Below are 20,886 nucleotides of genomic sequence, written 5' to 3'. Positions count from 1 at the left end.
ACTGATGAAGAGATAATTTAAAAAATTTGCCTATTCACCTCAGAATTCTTTCAGAATAACAACCAATTTTCTGGCTACTGTATGGGAGGCATACAAAAATTTGTGAAGAGGTGAACTCATTAGCTTGGAAAAAGAAACTGATCCTGAAACAAACTAAAGATCTTGAACAGCTTGAACTCCAATACATGATAGACCCTAACAAAAATAGTGACACATATACTACATTATTAAAGCTCAAATTTGAATATAACTCTATAATTACTTCTCTTCATACATAAATCAGGTCACTATGTTAGAGATAACAAGATGGGTAAATCTTTCGCCAAATATTTAGAAGGAAAGCAAGATTTCATATTTCATCAATTCAGGCCCAACAGGGCCATATAGTTACCAATACTAAACTGTTTCAAACTCAATTTGAACAGTTTTCAATCAGAAAATACATGCTCAGAACAGATAAAATCCCACACCCTATCCTCTCACAGAATATTAAAGAAGAACTTGACTCCCATAACTATTCAAGAAATCCTAACTATAATTTCCACTCTAGCTTCTAATAAATCTCCCAGCCCTGATGGCCTAACCTCTGATTTTTTTTTAATTCAATGTTCAATTAGCTCCACATCTTTTGAATTATTATAATTTTATTTATAATCATCCTAATCATCAACGCAATTTCATTAAAGCTACTATTGTAGTTTTTCTAAAACTAAATAGAGACCCAACCCTTGTTAAAAATTACAGAACTATTTCACTCCTTAATGCTGATTATAAAATAATGGCCAAAATACTATCCAGTAGACTAAATAAAGTTATTGAATCTCTTATATCACATGATCAAGTAGGTTTTATTAAGAAAAGATATAATGGTGATAATTTAAGATTATTTCATAACATCAATAACTTGGCTAAGACTATCTCGGAACCTGGGCTTAGCAGTAAATGCTGAAAAAGCTTCCGACAGATTTAAATGAAAATTCCTTCTACGAGTGTTGAAATGGTTTAATTTTGGAGGCTCTCATTTCATGGGTGCATACACTTTACTGGCAACCCTTATCCAGAATCCTAATCAATAGCATGTTGATTAACTCCATCAAACTACAGAGAGGCACCCGTCAAGGATGCCCACTCTCCCCACTATTATATAATCTAGCACTTGAATCTTTATTATCCTCAATAAAACTTTGTCCTCAAATACAAGGCATACAATCCACTTCCAGACAAATAAAAGTTGCAGCTTATGCAGATAATATTCTCCTGTTCCTTTGCAATCCAATTTTCTTTCTCTCAGCATTCATTCAAATTGTCACCGATTACTCCCAACTTTCTGGATACGAGTGTGGATAGGAGTGTGTGGCGCAGTGGTTGGATCTACAGCCTCAGCACCCTGGGTTTGTGGGTTCAAACCCCACGCTGCTCCTTGTGACCCTGGGCAAGTCACTTAATCCTCCATAGCCCCAGGTACGTTAGATAGATTGTGAGCCCACCGGGACAGAGAGGGAAAATGCTTGAGTACCTGATTGTAAAAACCGCTTAGATAACCTTGATAGGCGGTATATAAAAACCTAATAAACTTGAAACTTGAAACTTAAAGCAAATTGGGAAAAATCAGAACTTATAAGTACTTTGAATTACATGTGAAAGAAACTCAGAAAGCACTGTGGTCTCCCATTGATATATATTTACAAAATAACCAGTTAAAATTAAAATATACCTGTTCTTACTGTTACCTAACCCCCTGTTTTACTAAGGCACGCCATGCGTTTTAGCGTGCCCTAAATATACGCACGCACTAACACGTCCATAGACTAACATGCACGCTTTAGCATTTAGCCCGCGGTTAGCACGTACTAAAACAAACACTTAGCGCACCTTAGAAAAAGGAGCCCCTAAGACAATTCATATGACCTGTAGAGAATTTCTATGTTTTGCTTTATTGAGATATTCTTGATTGATATGGTGCTCCCTCACCTGGAGTACTGCGTCCAGCACTGGTCGCCGTACATGAAGAGGTCCAAAGAAGAGCGACTAAGATGGTTAAGGGGTTGGAGAAGCTGCCATACAGCAAAAGATTAGAGAAACTAGGCCTCTTCTCCTTCGAACAGAGGAGATTGAGAGGGGACATGATCGAAACATTCAAGGTACTGAACGGAATAGACTTAGTAGATAAGGCCAGGTTGTTCACCCTCTCCAAGGCAGGGAGAACGAGAGGGCAATCTTTAAAACTGAAAGGGGATAGATTCCGTACGAATGTACAAACCACCCAGAGAGTGGTAGAAAACTGGACCTCTCTTCCGGAGTCTGTCATAGGGGAAAACACCCTCCAGGTATTCAAGTCAAAGTTAGACAAGTTCCTGATGAACAAGAACGTGCGCAGGTAGGGCTAGTCTCAGTTAGGGCGCTGGTCTTAGACCGGAGGGCCGCCGTGTGAGCGGAGTGCTGGGCATGATGGACCACTGGTCTGACCCAGCAGCGGCAGTTCTTATGTAATGTTTTATAGCTTTGCAATGTTTAAAATTTCAATAAAGAAATTGAACTAAAAAAATTAAATTAATCATACTGCCATGTTTTGTATGACACACAAATGTAGGTATTCTGTAACACCGCGTCTAATTCTGGGAATGCCCCTAACCTGCCCAGGCTCATCCTGTGGCCATAACCCCTTGGATGTTGCACAATATGAAATGTAGATGTTCATGTTATAGAAGAAGGCATAGGGAAGATCCGTGGGTAACTCCTAGGAACAGAGAAAATACCGCAAAAATGCAAAATATCAGGAAACAAATAAACAAGGACTAAAACGGTATACAGGACATTGCGGTGACAGGATAGACAAGGATGACCCAGTCGACATTGTATATCTGAATTTTCAGAAGGCATTCAACAAGATTCCACATGAACGAATACTTCGGAAAATTGTGAGCCTTGGAATCGAGGGTGAAATACTCACGTGGATTAAAAACTGGCTAGCGGATAGGAAACAGAGAGCGGGGGTAAATGGACAATACTCGCATTGGAAGAGTGTCACCAGTGAGGTACCGCAGGGCTCGGTGCTTGGGCCCGTGCTCTTCAACATAGTTATAAATGATCTGGAAATTGGTACGATGAGTGAGGTGATTAAATTTGCAGACGATCAAAAATTATTCAGAGTAGTGAAGACGCAGGGGGATTGCGAAGATCTGCGACATAACCACGCTCGAGAAATGGGCAGCGACATGACAAATGAGGTTCAACGTGGATAAGTGTAAGGTGATGCATGTTGGTAACAAAAATCTCATACACAAATACAGGATGTCTGGGGCACTACTTGGAGAGACACCCCCCCCCAGGAAAGTGACTTGAAAGTACTGGTCAACAAGTCAATGAAGCCATCCGTGCAAAGTGCGGCAGCGGCGAAAGGGCAAACAAAATGCTAGGAATGATTAAGAAGGGAATCACGAACAGACCAGAGAAGGTTATCATGCTGTTGTACCGGGCCATGGTGCGCCCTCACCTGGAGTACTGCATCCAGCACTGGTCGTCATACATGAAGAAGGACACAGTACTACTCGAAAAGGTCCAGAGAAGAGCGACTAAAATGGTTAAGGGGCTGGAGGAGTTGCTGTACAGTGAGAGATTAGAGAAACTGGGCCTCTTTTCCCTTGAAAAGTGAAGGAGAGGGGACATGATCGAAACATTCAAGATACTGAAGGGAATAGACTTAGTAGATAAGGACAGGTTGTTCACCCTCTCCTTGGTAGGGAGAATGAGAGGGCACTCTCTAAAGTTGAAAGGGAACAGAGTGGTGGAAAATGGGAACACTCTTCTGGAGTCTGTTGTAGGAAAAAACACCCTCCAGGGTCTAAGATTGCAAAGTTAGACAAGTTCCTGCTGAACCGGAACGTACGCAGGTGAGGCTGGACTCATTTAGAGCATTGGTCTTTGACCTAAGGGCTGCCATGTGAGCAGACTGCTGGGCATGATGGACCACTCGTCTGACCCAGCAGCGGCAGTTCTTAATATGTAGGCTGAAATAGGCATGAGCCAGATTTGCATGCAAATCTCACTCATGCATATTCATTAGGGATATTCAGGAAAACTGACCCATTGGTTAATACTTGAGGTCTGGGAGTGAAAGAGCACTAACCTATACAAACTCAAGAGAATTTTGGCTCTAAGGCTCTTCTTTATCTGCCTAAGTAGCCCCAGAGGTGACCTTAAAATCTGCATTTCTCCATAGAGGGCTGAGGGCAGCGATTCACAGCAGGGTCACAGCAGAGAGCAGGCTCTGGATTCAGCAGCAGGCCTGTGTGAATCACTGCTGCTGCCTTTAGCCCTCTATGGAGAAATACATATTTTTAAGGTGGAGGAGATCAAAGATAGGGGGACATGCTGGACTTCCAGGTGGCCTCCCTATATTGGTAAGGATAGCCCTGAGCCCAACCATATTTTAACCATTGGAACTATCCATCTGTTTGTACCTCCGTTGTCACAAGCTAATACAGTCCATCAGCCTTAGGGACATAAAATATTAAGCTCACTGCTGACTACCACAGGCAAGTGCCTCAAAATGAAGGATTCAAAACAGGTATGGCTTTCCGGATAATCAGTAAGGCTAGGTTTATTTATAATTTACATATTTTACTCATCTTGAAACCCAGATCTATTAGTGACCGTTAAGCATTGGGTTTGGAAATCCTGAACAGCTCCTTTGAAGTTTGTTGTTCTTTTACCCTTCATTTTGTACAAACATTTTAATATAAACCTAAAAACTTGCTAACATTTTTATCCAAAGCAAGCAATCTTTTTACTCCCACTATGCTGGATAATTAAAAAAATGGCATGGTTTTTCTAGGTTGATTGAGGAGCAGAACAGTATATAATACACACACCGATGTCAGTATGAAATCACTGTTAACAAAAAAATCTCCCAGGCCCCTTGGCTTTTTATCGCTCTATAGTATAGCTAGTTAAAACAATTCTGCAAGTACTAAGCAGCTCTCTTGAAATCTTTGTTCTCAACCATAGTGGGAAGACGGCAGTGTAATCGCCCTCTGCAAATTATAATCAACCTTAGGCAAAGCAGAATTCAGGACAGAGACTTCCTGCCTTTGAAGTATGCAGACATGCAACACAAGGCTCTGATCAAAAGAAGGATTTGTGAGGTATGCAGCCAAAGAACTTGGTCACATTTTAACCTCTCCCCAGTTATGGGTAAAACAAAGGCAGCCACTCTACTTGAGTCTACCATGTGTCTGTCTTTAGGGAACACTATGTACAAGACACAACAACCACAGAGGCTTGGAAGGGCTGCAGAGACGTGTATGTCCTCCTTTTTGATACTGTACCCCCAAAGAGATGTCACATTATTACCAAAGCATAACAGTCGATGGCAAAAACTTTACGTTTATGTGCTATCCAGCCCTGTCTTTAAAGGTCCATATATATCAATAGGGAACTGGATTGAAGTATAATAAGATAGATTTCTACCCCACTCACATAACTTCAAAAGGACGCCTCAGCCCCACCACTCCACCGCTATGTTGTCTCAAAAACGCGGGAAGAATTACATGGTGCCTAATTTTGTGGCTATGTCCCATCTGGACAAGGATACACTTCAATCTTGAGCTCTAAAAGGAAAATAGTAGCTCCGTCCCCGATGTATAGAACACTATTACTTTGGATGTATTGATTATATCTCTTTCTATTTAGCTTGCCGGCATAATTCTTGGATCTAAAGAGGACTTGAGCTAATTTCACCATAATAATTCTTCTTGTAATTTTACTTAGCTTTTGTTAAATTAGGATTTATTGTTTAACTAGTCTTTAAGCCCGTTACATTAATGGGTGCTAGAACATATGTGTGTGTGTCTGTCTTTCTTTCTCTCTCTCCTTAGCCGCTTTCTTTCTTTCTGCCTTTCTTTTTCCTTGGCTGTCCATCACCACCCCTTGCCTGCTCCCCTGTCCATTTTCCCTTCCTTTTACCTCCACTGTGTCCACCACCACCCCTTCACTGCTCTCCTTATGCAGCAGCAGCCCTTCTCCCTTTGTTTTACCTCCCCCCTGTCTAGCAGCACCTCTTTCCTTCTCCCCCTGTCCAACATTAGTCCTCCGTTCCTTTTTCTTCACCTCCCCTGTCCATCAGCATCTCTTTCCTTCTCCCCCTGTCCAGCAGTAGGCATCCCTTCCTTTTTTATCCCCCTCCTCCTTCTTATCCCTATGATACTCTTACCTTGCTCTGCCCCTGATCAGAGGTTCCCGACAGCCGCCCAGTTGCACCCATTGGAAAAGTTCCCACTGCCGCATCCCGCACCCCTCCTGACGCGGCTCCCGCTGTCCTTTCTGTCTGTCTCTGTCCCTGGCCCCCTTTGCCTGTCTGTCTTTCTGTGTATCTCCCTGCCCCTGTGTCTTTCTCCTTTTCTTTCTGTCTCCCTTCCTCCCTCTGTCTGTCTGTATGATATACTTGTATAATTTCTTTTATAAAATGTTCAATAAAAAAGATTTTAAAAATGAAAATGAAATGAAACAATTGCTTTTGTTTGAGATAAAAGGAAGGAGGGGTTGGAATTTATTATCGGGGACTACATTAAGATGAGTTATTGTTAACCTGAGTTATCAGTAGCGGATCTCACTGCATAAAATGTTTATTTATTGGGATTTATTAACCACCTTTTTGAAGAGATTCACCAAAAGCAGTGTACAGCAGGTATTATTCAACAAAATGTACAAATTTGTTAACAGCATAAAAGTAGTTTAAAAAAAAAAAAAGGACAAATATCAGTTAAAATCAGTAAATTGAAACTTAATAATAGGACCACCATGAAACAGATTCAAAAATGTACTTATTAACAGCAGGGAAATTCAACCGAGATATACCGTAATACATACCAAAAAAGAGACATAATTCTTATGAAGCATCTAATAAGCACAAATCAGAACGTTCAAACAACATAGCTATGGCACTAGTGTTCTTCTATAATACAGTCTTGTGGTAAAATAGCACGTCTTAAAGACAGCCCACGTTGATAACTGCACTAGAGAATGACACGGTGGCAGTTAGGGAAGGCGCACGGCCACCGACCATGCACGGCCCCCTCCCTCTCTACGGCCAAATCTATCTCCCTCAATCCCTCCCCCTTACCTTCGCGGTGCTTTAGTAAAGAAACTTACTGAAGCTGGCGAAGCCTGTCTGCCTGCAGTCGCATGTGTGTGGGTGGAAACTTCTCCTCTGACACAACTTCCGGTTGCATCAGAGGAGAAGCTTCCGCCCACACACATGTGATTGCAGGCACAGGCAGGCAGTCTCCGCCGCCTTCAGTAAGTTTCTTTACTAAAGCGCCATGAAGGTAAGGGGGAGGGAGGGAGATTCTCGGGCCGCTGAAGGGCAGTGAGATGGCGAGAGGGAAGGGTGGATACGACGGGGACGGTGGTACAATGACAGGGACAGATTTTTTTTCCTTTCCCTCTCCAGCAGGGCACCTGATCAGTTACACCCCTCCCCCGATCCAGCAGGAGAGAACACTTTAAATATATTCTTTTATTTTTCTGTTGATACTTATTTTTGATCTCTATTTTTTATTTATTTTACTTATTCATTTTTAATTCTATCTTTAAATTTATTTATTCATTACTTGGTGGAATATTCATTTCTATCTCTATCTCTGTCTTTATATTTTATCTTTATTTTTCATAAATTGTCTCTTCAGGTACTTTAGTTAGATTGTGAGCCTTTGGGACAGTTAGGGAATTTCCAAGTACCTATCTTATTTATTTTTATTTATTGTATCTTTTAATGCATTCATTTTTGTAAACCGCTTAGAAACCTCAGGGTTATTAGCGGTATATAAGAATTAAATTAAATTAAATTAAATTCTCTAAACTGCACCCCAAAGCTGACATATGTCCACCTATTCATAATTCTAAGTAGAGAACAAAACAGACAGAATAAGAAGGGAATGTTATAAGCCCCCTGCAGCATGTAAAAACAGCAATGCACACACTCAAAAAGGAGCTTAAATGGCCTCAGCATAAAGACCACCAAAGAAAACAGTACGAAAACATATCCTCAAATTCTATATACTATGACTAAAGTTGCACATGCAAATCTGTGCAAATAATCAATTTGTGCATACAACTTAAGTGGTTAACAAACATGCATCTTAAGCAGGGGACCGTGAGATTTCTAGAACTGAATGGTCCGCAGGACGCAAGGTAACATGATTTTTACAAGAGGCAGCTCTGGGCAGACAAATCTGATTGATTTTCTTGGGCCGGGAAGGGGCGCTAGATATGCTGTACTTAGATTTTAGCAAAGCCTTTGACATGGGACCGTTTAGCTGACTAATAAATAAATGGAGTACCCGCGGTATAGCACCTAAAGTGATGGATTGGATTTTAAAATGTAGTAGCGGTAAATGGAGTTTGCTCAGAGGAAAAGGATGTTGTCAGTGAAGTACTGCAGAGATCTGTCCTTGGGCTGGCTCTTTTTATGGGGGGGGTTAATTTCTTCAAATTTTACAATTTTACAAGCATGAATCTTGACAATGAAAAGAGAATCACAATGCAATAAAGGAAATTCCTTATCCAAATAGGAAAAAACAGCAAAGAGTTAATTTAATGCAATTCTAATTACACCTCATCAATATAAGAAAACGAAGACAGGAGGCAAGGTGTAGAAAAAACAGGGAAATAAATTAAATTAGGAAAGGAATAGCTTGTTGTATAATTGGCAGGTTAGCACATTAACTATCTATTATTCTGCTTCGTTCACATTGAAGGTGTGGAAACTGCTATTGGAACTAGAGGTTTCCTTGATTCCAAAAAAATTCTGTAAATGTAGAGAGTCAAAGAATACAAAAGTTTTCTTTTCTATTTTAACAATACAGTTACATGGAAATTGGAGGGAAAAAGACCCTTTGAGGTCCAATACCAGAGGTTTTAAAGCTAAAAAAGCCTTCCTCCTCTGTTGAGTGGACCTACAAAGTCAGGAAAAATCAAAACGGAGTTACCCATACATTTTACATCCTTAAATCTAAAATACCTTTGTAATATCCAGTTCCTGTCATATTCTAATGCAAATGTAGCAATAAGGGTAGCTTTATTCAATGTTTCCTCAGATTTTTCCAAGAAGCTAGTAAGATCAAGACCAGGTTCTTGGTTCTAAGCTAAAATAGGTTTTCTCAGTGGACTACCCAAATTGATATAGTAAGCTTTAGTTATCAGAGGCATAGATTCAGCAGGTATTTGTAATACCTCTCTCAAAAATTGTTTAAGCATTTCTATTGGTTGTTTAGAAGAGAAGACTGGGGAAAATTCAAAAATCTCAAGTTCAAACGCCTTTCATAATTTTCCAATCTTTCCATTCTCTGATGAATGTTCAAATTGTAGTAGTTTGAACTTTTTTCACTCATTCTATAACCTTTTCAAATTCTTTGACTTGGGAGTCCACTTTAGTAATAAAGTCCCCTGTTTGCTTAATATGGGATTGTACCACCTCTGGAAGTTGAAACAGTTTATCTAAACGTTGAGTCAATTTTCCCTCTAAAGTAGTAACAGCTTCCCATACCTCCTCCAGTGTCACTTTTTCTGTTCTTCTCTTCAACCTCATGGAGGTCTCCAAACCAGCCTCTTTGGTTCCGGCTACAGCAGGTCCTGGCCTCGGGAGCTTATCCACAGGCTGTCCTCCTACTGCTCCTTCACAGCTCTCCCCGGCTGGTTGTTCCGCCATGGCACGGAACAGTGGGGTCGACGTCCCAGCAAGGAGGCCTCCAACGGCAACCTCTTGGGTATCTGCGGGGCTTCCCATCAACTCCTCCGATTCGTTCCGGGTTGAGTTGGTGTCTCATGGTCCCCGGGGCTCAGCGTGGTTACAATCATGCTGAGGGTAAAATCTCGTGTTAGTTGCTCACCGCTGCCCCGAGGATTCTCTGGTGCTAAAGGTAGGAGGAATCTATCCATCGTCTGTTGTCCCAATACTGGGGAGGGAGCCAAATCGACCAGGAACGTTCGAGGCTTCCCCTTCTTTTTAACCATTTCGATTTTCTTGGCGGTATCCGACGATAAGCTTAGCGTCCTCTCACACAACCGCCACCATCTTGCCTCCCATTTAGCTCTGTTTATTCAAAACTTTATATACCGCATAACAGCCCAAAAAGGATCCAAGCGGTTTACAATATGTGGTTCACATTCATTAAGAAAAAAAAACTCCATTTAAAAATAGGAAAGGAAAGAATAAGAGCAAAAGTTAGTAATTTTTTTTTTTTTCTTAAAATACTATGGGCTCCTTTTACGAAGGCGCGTTAGGGCCTTAACGCGCGGAATAGCGCACACTAAAATGCCGCGCGCACTAGCCGCTACCACCCCCTCTTGAGCAGGCGGTAGTTTTTTGGCTAGTGCGCGCTAATCAGGTGCGTGTGCTAAAACCGCTAGCACACCTTTGTAATAGGAGCCCATAACATAGCAATCAACATCTCAATAATAACAATTCTAATAATAAAACAATCAAATCTCAATAAACCATAACTAATGCATACAACTAAAAATTTCCATAACAGAAATTAATCATTACATAAATACAGATTACAGTCCCAAACTCAATTCTTCAATTTGAGAAAGCCAGTTGAAAGAAATGTGCTTTTAAATGTCTTAAAATTTATATACGATTCTTCTTTTCTCAAGTCTATGGGCAAGTTATTCCATAGCCGCGGAACTAAATAAAAGAATTCACAATCTCTAGTTGAAGCAAGATGTGCCTTCGAGATATGAGGAACGACTTACCCTATTGTCATTCAAAGATTGTAATAAACGCCTTGGGGCATAAAATAAACACCAAGTTAGAAAGAAATGAAGGCTGTAGCTGAAATAATGCTCTATGTGCCAACATCAGGATCTTAAATTTGATCCTAAATTCTATTGGTAACCAATGGAATTTTAAATAACAAGGTGTCACGTGATCACGAATATATGCACGGCCTAATAATCTAATCGCAGCATTTTGCACTGTTTGTAAACGCTTCAGCTGTCCTGACCCAATACCTGCATATACTAAATCACCCTAATCTAACTTTGACAATACAAAGGCATGAATTAACGTGTGCAATGATTTCTCATCCATAAAATCTCGAATGGCTCTAAGCTGTCTTAATGCCCCAAAACCTTGAGTAATATTGTGGAAGGACTGTCTGGCAAAATTTGTCTTTTTGCAGATGAAACCAGTTCTGTAATAGGGTAGACACCCCAGAGGTGGGATCTAGTGAAGCTTGGTAATTGGTAACTAAGATTTAATGCTAAAAAAATGCAAAGTCATGAATTTGGGCTGCAAAAATTCAGTAGAATAGCATAATAGAGGATAGTGTATAGTAGAGGGTGTGCTCATGTCTAATGATATTAAGCTGGCAAAACAGGTAGAAAAGGTGATGGTCAAAGCCAGGAGGATGCTTGGATGCATAGGAAGAGGAATGGCCAGTAGGAAAAATGAGGCGATAGTACCGTCTAGTGCTGCCCGATTTGAATCGATAAAAGTTTTTTTAAAAATCGGCCTCCCGATTCAATGGCCGACCCTTCCCCCATGCCTTCCTAAAGCAGGAGCTGCAGCGCTGCTTCTTGCTGGCTGTTCGCTGCTGCTCTTGCTTGAGGGGGTAGGGTCGGTCAGAAAGGCCTCCCCCAGCTTGCCCGCTCCCCCAGCTTGCCCCTTCCTATGTCCTTAGTGCCCCCTTCCTCCCTCCCCCCCCAAGCCGACCTGCACCAGCTGCATTTAATTACTTCCTGCCATTCTCCAAAGCCACACCAAAGCCTGCCTGCCCCCAAGCTGGCCCGCCGCCGATTCCTCCTACCCCCTCCCGGTCCAGCACCTGCCCGTCTGTCCGTACGCTGGCTCCCCACCCGTCTGTCCACTCGCCCATTATATTTACTTACAGCCCTGCTAATGCCGCAAAGAAAGGAAGGGCCAGGCGCGTACCCACAAGCCTTCTCCCGAAGTCAATTCTGACGTTGGAAAGAAGGTCCGGGCCAGCCAATCCCGGACCTTCTCTCCAACATCAGAATTGACGTCGGGAGAAGGCAATGGGGCACCAAGGACATGGGAGGGAGGCACAATGCGCAAAAAGAAAATTTGCAAGGATTCAGCAGCTGGCAGCCGTGGGAGTGCTGTTTCCTCCTGCAGTATCACCACCCCCCCCCCCCCCGTTGCGCCCCCACCGGTGGGGGTCGGTGGGGAGGCAGGCTTGTGCAGAGGGAGGAGGAGGAAGGAGTAAGAGAGGGGAGGGGAGATGCCACACCTGGGGTGAAGTGAAGGGAAGAGAGAGACCAAACCAAAAAGAGGGGGAGGAAAGCAGAGGAGAGGTGCTGGACTAATAGAGAGAGGGAGAGAGAAATGCAAGACCACAAGGGGAAGGGTACAAGAGGGACAGATACTGTTCCAAAGTAGGTGGGCAAGGTGCAGGATGGCAGGAGCGATAGTAGGAGAAAGCCTGTATCTGAGGAAGGGGATACAGGAGGTAAGGAAGAGAGAAAGAAGAATCTGGATATGGGGAGAGATAAGATGCTGGGAATGGAGGGAGCATAGGAACAGGGACACAGAAGAAAGATGCTGGATGAAAGGGTAGATGAGAAAAGGAGATATGGTGGGGTCCATCGCTGCAACTGCGGGGGGATGGAAATGAAAAAAAGGAAAGATGCCAGACCTCCGGGGGAGGAAAGGGAAACAGAAGGGGAGGACAGAGATGGAAGATGAATGGTTAGCATGGAGAAAGGAGAAAGAAGGAGAGCTTGATCAGAAGACAACCAGACCAACAAGATTTGAAAAATGACCAGACAACAAAAGGTAGGAAAAATAATTTTATTTTCTGTTTTGTGATTACAATATGTCAGATTTGAAATGTGTATCCTTCCAGAGTTGGTGTTGGACCGCAAACTTGAGCTAGGATTTAATAGAGAGAGGAAAAGTACTTTTTGTTTGTTTATTTTGTTTACCCACAGGACCAATGTGGGTAGGAGAGAGCAAAGGGGGTGAAGAGGCTATAAAATAAATCCACCAGGATGTTTGGATAATACCACCCAATTGGGCAGGAAAATCGAATCGAATCGAAAAATTGATTCGATAGGCAGAATCTAATCGAAATATTTTTTCCAGAATCGGGCAGCATTAATACCATCTGAGCTGTTGTAGTCTTACTTTCCTGCAAGCGCCTGAGCACCGATTGGCTCAGGCACTGACTTGAAAAGGCTATATGACAGCTCAGACCTGGCTGCAGCCTTAGCTGAATGAGGGCTTTCCCTGCCTGCTCCGCTTTGGAGCCAACAAGTGAATTCCCGATCAGTTTTTATTTTATTTGCACAACACAAACAAAGAGCTGTGCCTATAAAAAAAAAAAAAAAAGCTTCTCCTCCCCCCCCCCGGGTTACTTTATCCCCCCCTCCTGCCAAGACTCCCTCCTGCCAAGCCCCCCCCCAGGGAAAATCCCTGCCAAGCTCCCAACCCAAAAAAAAACCACTGGGCTATCCCCAAATCCCACCCCCCACCTGGCCATATGGTCCAGGAGCTCTGTGACCCCCTAGCCCCTCCCACCCGACAACCCCATATCTTTTAGCTGAAAATTGGCAGGAGGGATGCCCACTCCCTACCTCTTCAAAATGGTGGGCCTTCCCTTTACTGGTGCATCCTGGGATGCACTGGGAGGGGCCTAAGGCTCTGATTGACTCAGGCACCTAAAGCCCCTCCTTTAAGTGAGCATCACCCATTGGGGAAAAATTGCTCTCACCATGGTATTTTTTACCATGGCGTCAAGAGTGTTGTGCATCGAGGCCTTAGTCAGTAACATTGCTATTATAGAATTTATGCTAAGAGCATACACTCAAGGTGTTTAATTTTAGGTGACCTTTTGAGAATTACCCCCATTGTGTGTTCTTTTTTTTTTGTTAGGGGGAGGGGGGGGAACAGAATTCTTAAAAACAAATATGTCCATTGGTCCTTGTCTGATGTGTGAGCCCTGGTGCACCATCTGAAAAATTGCATTTCATGACTGTAAAAGGGGGAGATTAGAGGAAGACATCATAATGGTATGCTGTATAGCCTGTAGTTACACAGACCTAGACTGAAGGATTCATATGTCTTTACCGTTTAACACGCTTTTCTTCATTTCGCTTAGTATAATAAATACAAGACAAGATACGATCTTTGCGATTACAGCGCCCAAAACCAGAGGACATAATTTGAGGTTGAGGGGTGGTAGATTCAAAGGCAATGTTAGGAAATTCTGCTTTACGGAGAGGGTGGTGGATGCCTGGAATGCGCTCCCGAGAGAGGTGGTAGAGAGGAAAACTGTGACTGAGTTTAAAGAAGCATGGGATGAACACAGAGGATCTAGAATCATAAAATAATATTAATAATTGAACTAAGGCCAGTACTGGGCAGACTTGAACGGTCTGTGTCTGTGTATGGCCGTTTGGTGGAGGATGGGCTGGGAGGGTGTAGATGGGCTGGAGTAAGTCTTTGAAGAACAATATTATATAAATATACGTTGTAGATAGTTAAAGTAGGGGTTCATTCACACAAAAAGTAACAAGAACAGGACAGTTGACCAAATCATAAATAAACGGAGAAAAATAAACCTCAATTGTGGGTCGCCGGGACTACACAAGTACCCAAAGCTCACCACCTCATCACGGGTTTATAAAAAAACTCCGTACAGTTATAAGTTACTTTCATACTTCAACATCTCTTTAAAAGAATAGTTTCAAAACATTCTCAAAGGATTTGAATTTCAACGTCCTATAATTTTCTATAAATAGGTGAAACTGCCCCAAACTAACTATATGTGTGGCAATCAGCTACAGCTGTAGATAAATTCAAAACAGGGTCTAATAGCGTGGCTATAAAACCTGCATAGTAGCGTGTATAAGAGAGTCAAACACTCATCTGAAGAAACATCTTCGTCCCGATAGAAAAGATCTTCTATTTCGCCTGAAAGCAGGCTACTTCAGGGGATTCGTTTACACCAGGTTATCCCCACGCTGTCAGCTGTATGCCGGGAGGCCTGTTTCTCTCAAAATGATTTCAACAGAGATTTCGGCAGTTGGAACCCAAGCACAGTATAGGGTAAAGCTTTGGATTCTTGCCCAGAAATAGCTAAGAAGAAAAAATTAAAAAAATTTAATTTGAACCAGGTTGGGCAGACTGGATGGATCATTTGGGTTTTTTATCTGCCGTCATCTACTATGTTACTATGAAGAAAAATCACTAAGGGCTCCTTTTACCAAGGTGTATTAGGGCTTTAACGTGCAGAATAGCGCATGCTGAATTGCCACGCGCGCTAGACCTTAACGCCAGCATTGAGCTAGCGTTAGTTGTAGAAGCGCAGCGCAGGTTTAGCACGCGCTAAAATCCTGCATGCACTAAAAACGCTAGCGCACCTTAGTAAAAGGAGCCCTAAGTAAATTTAAAGGACTGTTAAAATGCTAGTGGTACAAGGATGCTTTTGAGACTTAATCATCGGAGTCTCTTTTGATCCTATTCTCTGCATAAACTCACATGGCCTCTCTTTCTTAGGCTCCAAGAAATTGAAATATTAAAAAAAAAAGTTCTTAATTTACTTTTCAATTTTTATCAATACTTTTAAAATTTTTTACCCTCCTTTTGTACTTTCCTTTCATGTGTCCTTTACTATGCTTATTGTAGTTCTCTCTTATTTTCTGGCTATTATGGTGGATTTCCTCTAATAACTGCTGTGTAAAGTACTTCTATATAATTATGACTATTTTATTCTTCATGAAATAGCATCACAGGTCACATATCTAATATTTACACGAATGGAGTCTAGTGCCCTTTGTACGTTGTATCAGGCGTAGAGCCCATTATGGGTAGCGTGCACTCATAAGAGGGGCATTTTATTTCCTTCTCTATTTTTGCATATCAAATGTGTACATATTGGGGGGCATTTACTAACAGGCTGTTAACACACATTATTTGGCACAGGGACCATTTTTATACAACAGGCCCCATGGCAACAAACATCTATTAATTAAATTAGCACATACTGTCAATAAATGACCCCCAATGTGTTTTAAGTATGCTTTGCGAGGACACAAAGAGTTAAAGGGGGTAAGGAGATATGTGAGTCCGGTCCCACTTCCTATACCCCCGGGGTGAACTCCTACACTTTGAATCATAATGGCAGAATGAAGGTATTCTTTGTATGTCTGTATATGGCCGTTTGGTGGGGGATGGGCTGGGGAGGACTTCAATGGCTGGGAGGGTGTAGATGGGCTGGAGTAGGTTTTAACGGAGATTTCGGCAGTAGGAACCCAAGCACAGTACCGGGTAGAGCTTTGGATTCTTGCCCAGAAATAGCTAAGAAGAAAAAATTTAAATTGAATCAGGTTGGGCAGACTGGATGGACCATTTGGATCTTTATCTGCCATCATCTACTATGTTACTATGTTATGACCTCTCTTTAAAATAGATGCTCCAGAACATTCCAAATAGCCCCAGGGCACTCTGTGGAAAACAAACGCATGTGCCTTTAAATTCTGTGCTTAAGGCGAGACACCCCCTAGTTTAAAATCTGCATAGCATTTATGCAGTTCCAGGAGTTTAATTCAGCATGGCACAGTAGTTAAAGCTACAGCCTCAGCACCCTGAGGTTGCGAGTTCAAACCCATGCTATTCCTTATGACCCTGGGCAAGTCACTTAATTGCCCCGGGTACATTAACTAGATTGTGAGCCTGCTGGGACAGACAGAGAAAAATGCTTGAGTGCCTGAATAAATTCATGTACACTTCTCCTTCCGTATTCGCGGTTTCAGCATTTGCGGTTTCAATTATTCACGGTTTTTAAGCTTGCTGGCTCCTCCCCCCCCCCCCAATTACATCAGTTTGCATAGAGAAATCGCTGATTCCCAGCACTTTCTTCACCGTGTTTTGCCTCTCCTTCAGGAACAGACCAGGTCTTCCACCATGTTATTCACAGTTTCACTATATTCACGATGGTTTTTAATAGAAAACAGCAAATAACACATGATAAAAAGTTATTCACGTTTTTTTTCTGTATTTGCGGTTTTGTTAATCCCCTATCACAGCGGGAGAACAGTATAGAAAATCGAATACATCCTCTATGTTATGTTCCCGACTGGAAGGATTTCTAATGCAGCACCCCCTACAAAATCTCCAGCTTTCCAGCAGCTGTTTTTGGAGTTAATATTTTTTAAAAATGGTAACTAACTATCCCCCTACGAGCGTCAAAGCCATTACTGCCGCTACGGGCGCAACAACCTGCGCTATGAGTTAATAAAGGAGGGGGTATATTATTTCCTCTTTCTAAAGGGGGAAACAGGATCTTGAAAATTCCCAGTAAAGAGGAACAGCAGCCTGGAGATATAGAGACCTCAGGCAATACTGCCGAGTTCCGCCCTATCCTGGGCCCAGTTCAGCCAAATGTGGCCCACTGGGATGCATTGATCGATAGCTATCATTGTTGCTGCTACTGTGTAATAATTTTCACTAGATCAACTCCTGTCACAGGGAGTGTGTGCGTCTGGACTTTTTACAGCATGCCAGCGAGAGAACACTGAAAGCCTCTCTATTGGTTGCTCTCAGCCAGTTCCCTGACCATGCTTAATCCCAATTGGAAGTAAATCACCAAATCCAGCTGCTTGATCTGCTCTGCATACGAACTCAGAAGGTGACACTCATTGTCCCTGTGAAAGGCAACCTGTAAATATACCCCTGTTTGGGGGGGGGGAGGGAAACCAATCCAGACCTATTTGGGACTCGTACAGAAATTTTTCTGGGTCTTAGGACATTCTCAAAAACCCAATACTGTAAAATTCTCCCTCTCCCCCCTCCCTTCCTGAACGTAAACATCTTTTCCACTCTCTTACAAAAAGAGAGCTCCTTCCAATCATTCCGTAAACACCTGAAAACTTGGCTCTTTTCAAAAATCTAATCACCCCCGTTCTCTAGTACCCTGTTCCCTCCCTATCTTCTTATTCCCTCTCCTATATCCATCTTTGTAGTTCCTCTCCTCTCAACCTCTGTAAACCGTGCCGAGCTCTGCGCTTGCGGAGATGATGCGGTATACAAACCTAAGGTTTAGTTTAGTTTAGAGATATTTAGCATTCTTGATTTTAAAAAGGCGGTTAAATCATAGGTGATTAAAAAAAAAAAAACGAGTCCATTGAGACGTATCATGAATGACTCAGCAGCAGCAGCAAGAAACCCAGAGCCCCTAACCGCAAATTGAGTTCACTCAAGATCCATGTTGCAAGAAAGCACTTCTCGAAAAACACAGAAGATAAGCTACTTCAGACCTGGGGGCACTGCCTGGGTGTCACTAACACCGACTGAATTTGTCCCGTCACCCCCTTCTAAACAGGACAGAGCCCACAGAACCTCATCCACCGCACCTCTCGAAACAAGAAAGCGCTGTAGGCAACGAACGAGAAAAAAGAAAAACAAAGTAGCGCGGAATTAATCGTGCTTTTCAGACGCTAGAATTTCTGAAACCCACAAAGAGCCACCTTAAGAAGTGTAAAAGCCTAGCTATCAATTTGATGCTTTGTTTTTATTCCGCTCAAACTTCCAACGCAAAGAAACTGAAGAATGATATAGAATACCGTCAATTTTAAGTCTGAGATGCCTCTGGGGTAGAGCAGCCCCTAAAGGAGAAAAGGGAGGAGGAGCAATGTTTACAAATGATCACAGTTATTCTTATTGAGATTCTGACAGCATCTAAGAGCTACTGCCACCTATCACATCCGGGGTGTACGCCAGACTCAACAGGTGTCTGCATGCAGGGTTTGCAACACTGATTCTTAGCTCGCAAAACAGCGTCAGAGACGGCTGCTTCTTTTTTTTTTCCTTTGGGCTCCCTGGACAAAGCCGCGCTAAACCGCCGGCCGCGCTTGCCGCTAGCGCCTCCCCTTGAGCAGGCGGTAGTTTTTCAGCCAGCGCCGTGATGAAAAGTTGCAAACGTTAAACCCGCTAGCGCAGCTTTGTAAAAGGAGCCTCTTGGTTTTCACCGATAGGGCCGCTCCACCCCTCCCCTCTCCCTCCCATCCAGGTAGCAATAGGTTTTTTTTTCTCTGTCTTTTTTGGTGGTGGATTTTTTTGTGTAATTATGATTTGGGGACATACTCAGGTTGCGTATAAAGAAATGATTTTACCTTCTCGTTGTCCCAAGATCCCCAGGATTTAAGTCGCCCACTCCACTGACTTTCATAAAGGAGCCGGGACAGACAGGGAAAAATGCTCGAGTACCTGAATAAATTAATGCAAACCGTTCTGAGCTCCCCTGGGACAACGGTATAGAAAATTGACTAAATAAATAAATAAAAGTTCATGTGCTAGATAACGCCCTTATCATCCCGGCGTTTGCGGCTTCAGCTCCCTCGCCTAGCGCAGCAATTCCGTCCTAGAAAAACGGTAGTAACTAGTGCGCTGTCTCCTGTCTTGGAAAGGAGCCCGTTACATAGGACTTGGTGGCCTCCTAAATCCCGGGGAGGGGGGGAGGATCGCAATTGCTTCTCGAATCCGATCGTTCCCTTTGGGTATTTCGGCGGCTTTTCCAAGCAGAGCAGTTGGGAAAAGCATAACGCGCGAAGATTTGCACGCCAAGGGACGGCGATTCGTACCCCACGTCCGATTCAAATTCGGCCGTTTCAATTCGCAAATGCAACGCGTGCAATCGGGTAAATGGTGCGGGGGGGGGGAAACTTTTGGGAAACGGTCTCCCTTCTGTCCCCCGATCTCAGCAGAAAGAGAAAAACTAACAAATATATAGATATTATACAGTACTGTAATGATACAAAACTAAGCGGGCAAAGCAACACCTACTTGTGCTGAGGAAGCAGTCGGTGAACCTTCGAAAGCAGCTTGCAGAAGAAGGTCCATCTTCCATGTCTGTCCCCCCAAATAGGGCCGAGCAGGGGGGGGGCGGGGCAGCCGCAGCCGGAGCGCCGCAGCCGAGCCGGGAAGGCTTTTTCCGCGCGCCGCCGGCGCTTTCCGCGCAGTCCTTCGCGCCGTCCCGGCGAGCTCGCAGGATATTGTAGGACCAGAGCTGGCGAAAGAGACGATCCGGGGAGCAGCCGCCGGGGAGCAGCAGCAAACCCCGCAGAGCGGCGGAGGAGGAGGAGGAGCGGCAGCGAGCGCCGCCGAGCTCGGGGTTCAGATCGAGCGCCGCGCCGGGCCGGGCGGAAGCGTCTCGACTCGCCGGGAGCAGGAGAAGGGAGCCCCGGGCGGCCCAGCAGCAGCCGCCGCCGCCGCTGCTCGCAACGTTCGGGCTGGCGCCGAGCAAGTGCAACTGGCGATTCTCAAAGCTGCGATTTTTGCCCGCAGCGATCAGGGGGGTCGGGGGCTGTGCTGAGAGCACTTTCTCAGGGTTGGACATCCTCTTCCTCCTCCCCCCACCCACCCCCCCCTTCGTTCGCGGGAGTTTGGGGCAGGACGAATTGCATAGGCAGGAGAGAGGGGGGGGGGGAGGAGACGGCGATCTCTGCCTCCCCCGGGAGCTCTCGCTGCAGACGATTGCTGGCGTTTGTCGCTCTTTCTCTTCTCTCCCCTTCTGAACTGATCTTGGGAGAAAGGTCTTTGTCTGCTATTTGGGCTTCTTACTGTCATTTGCTTCCCTTTAATCCTTCTATTATATTGTGAAGTTTGGTGTGTTGGGGTTTGTTTTGTTTTTTTTTGTTCCCTGGCAAACAAAGAAAATCGCTTCATTGCTTCCCCGAGTCAGAAAACGCCCACTGGTGGAGCAATTATTTCTGAGTTATACCTTTTTTTCCCCCCCTGTTCCCCATATTGCATCATGCTGAGGAGGCCCATCCTACTAGGGCAGGGGTAGGCAAATTCCAGTCCGGGAGAGCCGGAGCCAGGTCAGGTTTTCAAGATCTCCACAATAAATATATACGAGATAG

At 43.7% G+C, this 20,886-nt stretch overlaps 1 protein-coding gene across 6 annotated transcripts in view; it reads right to left on the bottom strand.

Moving 5' to 3' along the window:
• The window catches only part of PDE10A (phosphodiesterase 10A), a 590,210-nt gene extending 569,685 nt beyond the window's left edge, over nt 1–20,525 (bottom strand). For 5 of the 6 annotated variants that reach the window (XM_033937273.1, XM_033937275.1, XM_033937278.1 and 2 more), the window contains exon 1: nt 19,808–20,525. In XM_033937273.1, coding sequence (XP_033793164.1) covers nt 19,808–20,360 — 553 coding nt within the window. In that variant the 5' untranslated portion in view covers nt 20,361–20,525. The remainder of the gene's footprint in view (nt 1–19,807) is intronic. The other variant, XM_033937279.1, reaches the window with a different exon arrangement.
• Between the last annotated feature and the right edge of the window lie 361 nt (nt 20,526–20,886).

This window comes from Geotrypetes seraphini, chromosome 3 (assembly GCF_902459505.1).
Source record: "Geotrypetes seraphini chromosome 3, aGeoSer1.1, whole genome shotgun sequence".
In the NCBI taxonomy this organism is placed as follows: Eukaryota; Metazoa; Chordata; class Amphibia; order Gymnophiona; family Dermophiidae; genus Geotrypetes; species Geotrypetes seraphini.
The sequence above is the reverse complement of the archived record's forward strand: the minus strand, read 5'-3'. Positions and strand labels throughout refer to the sequence as shown.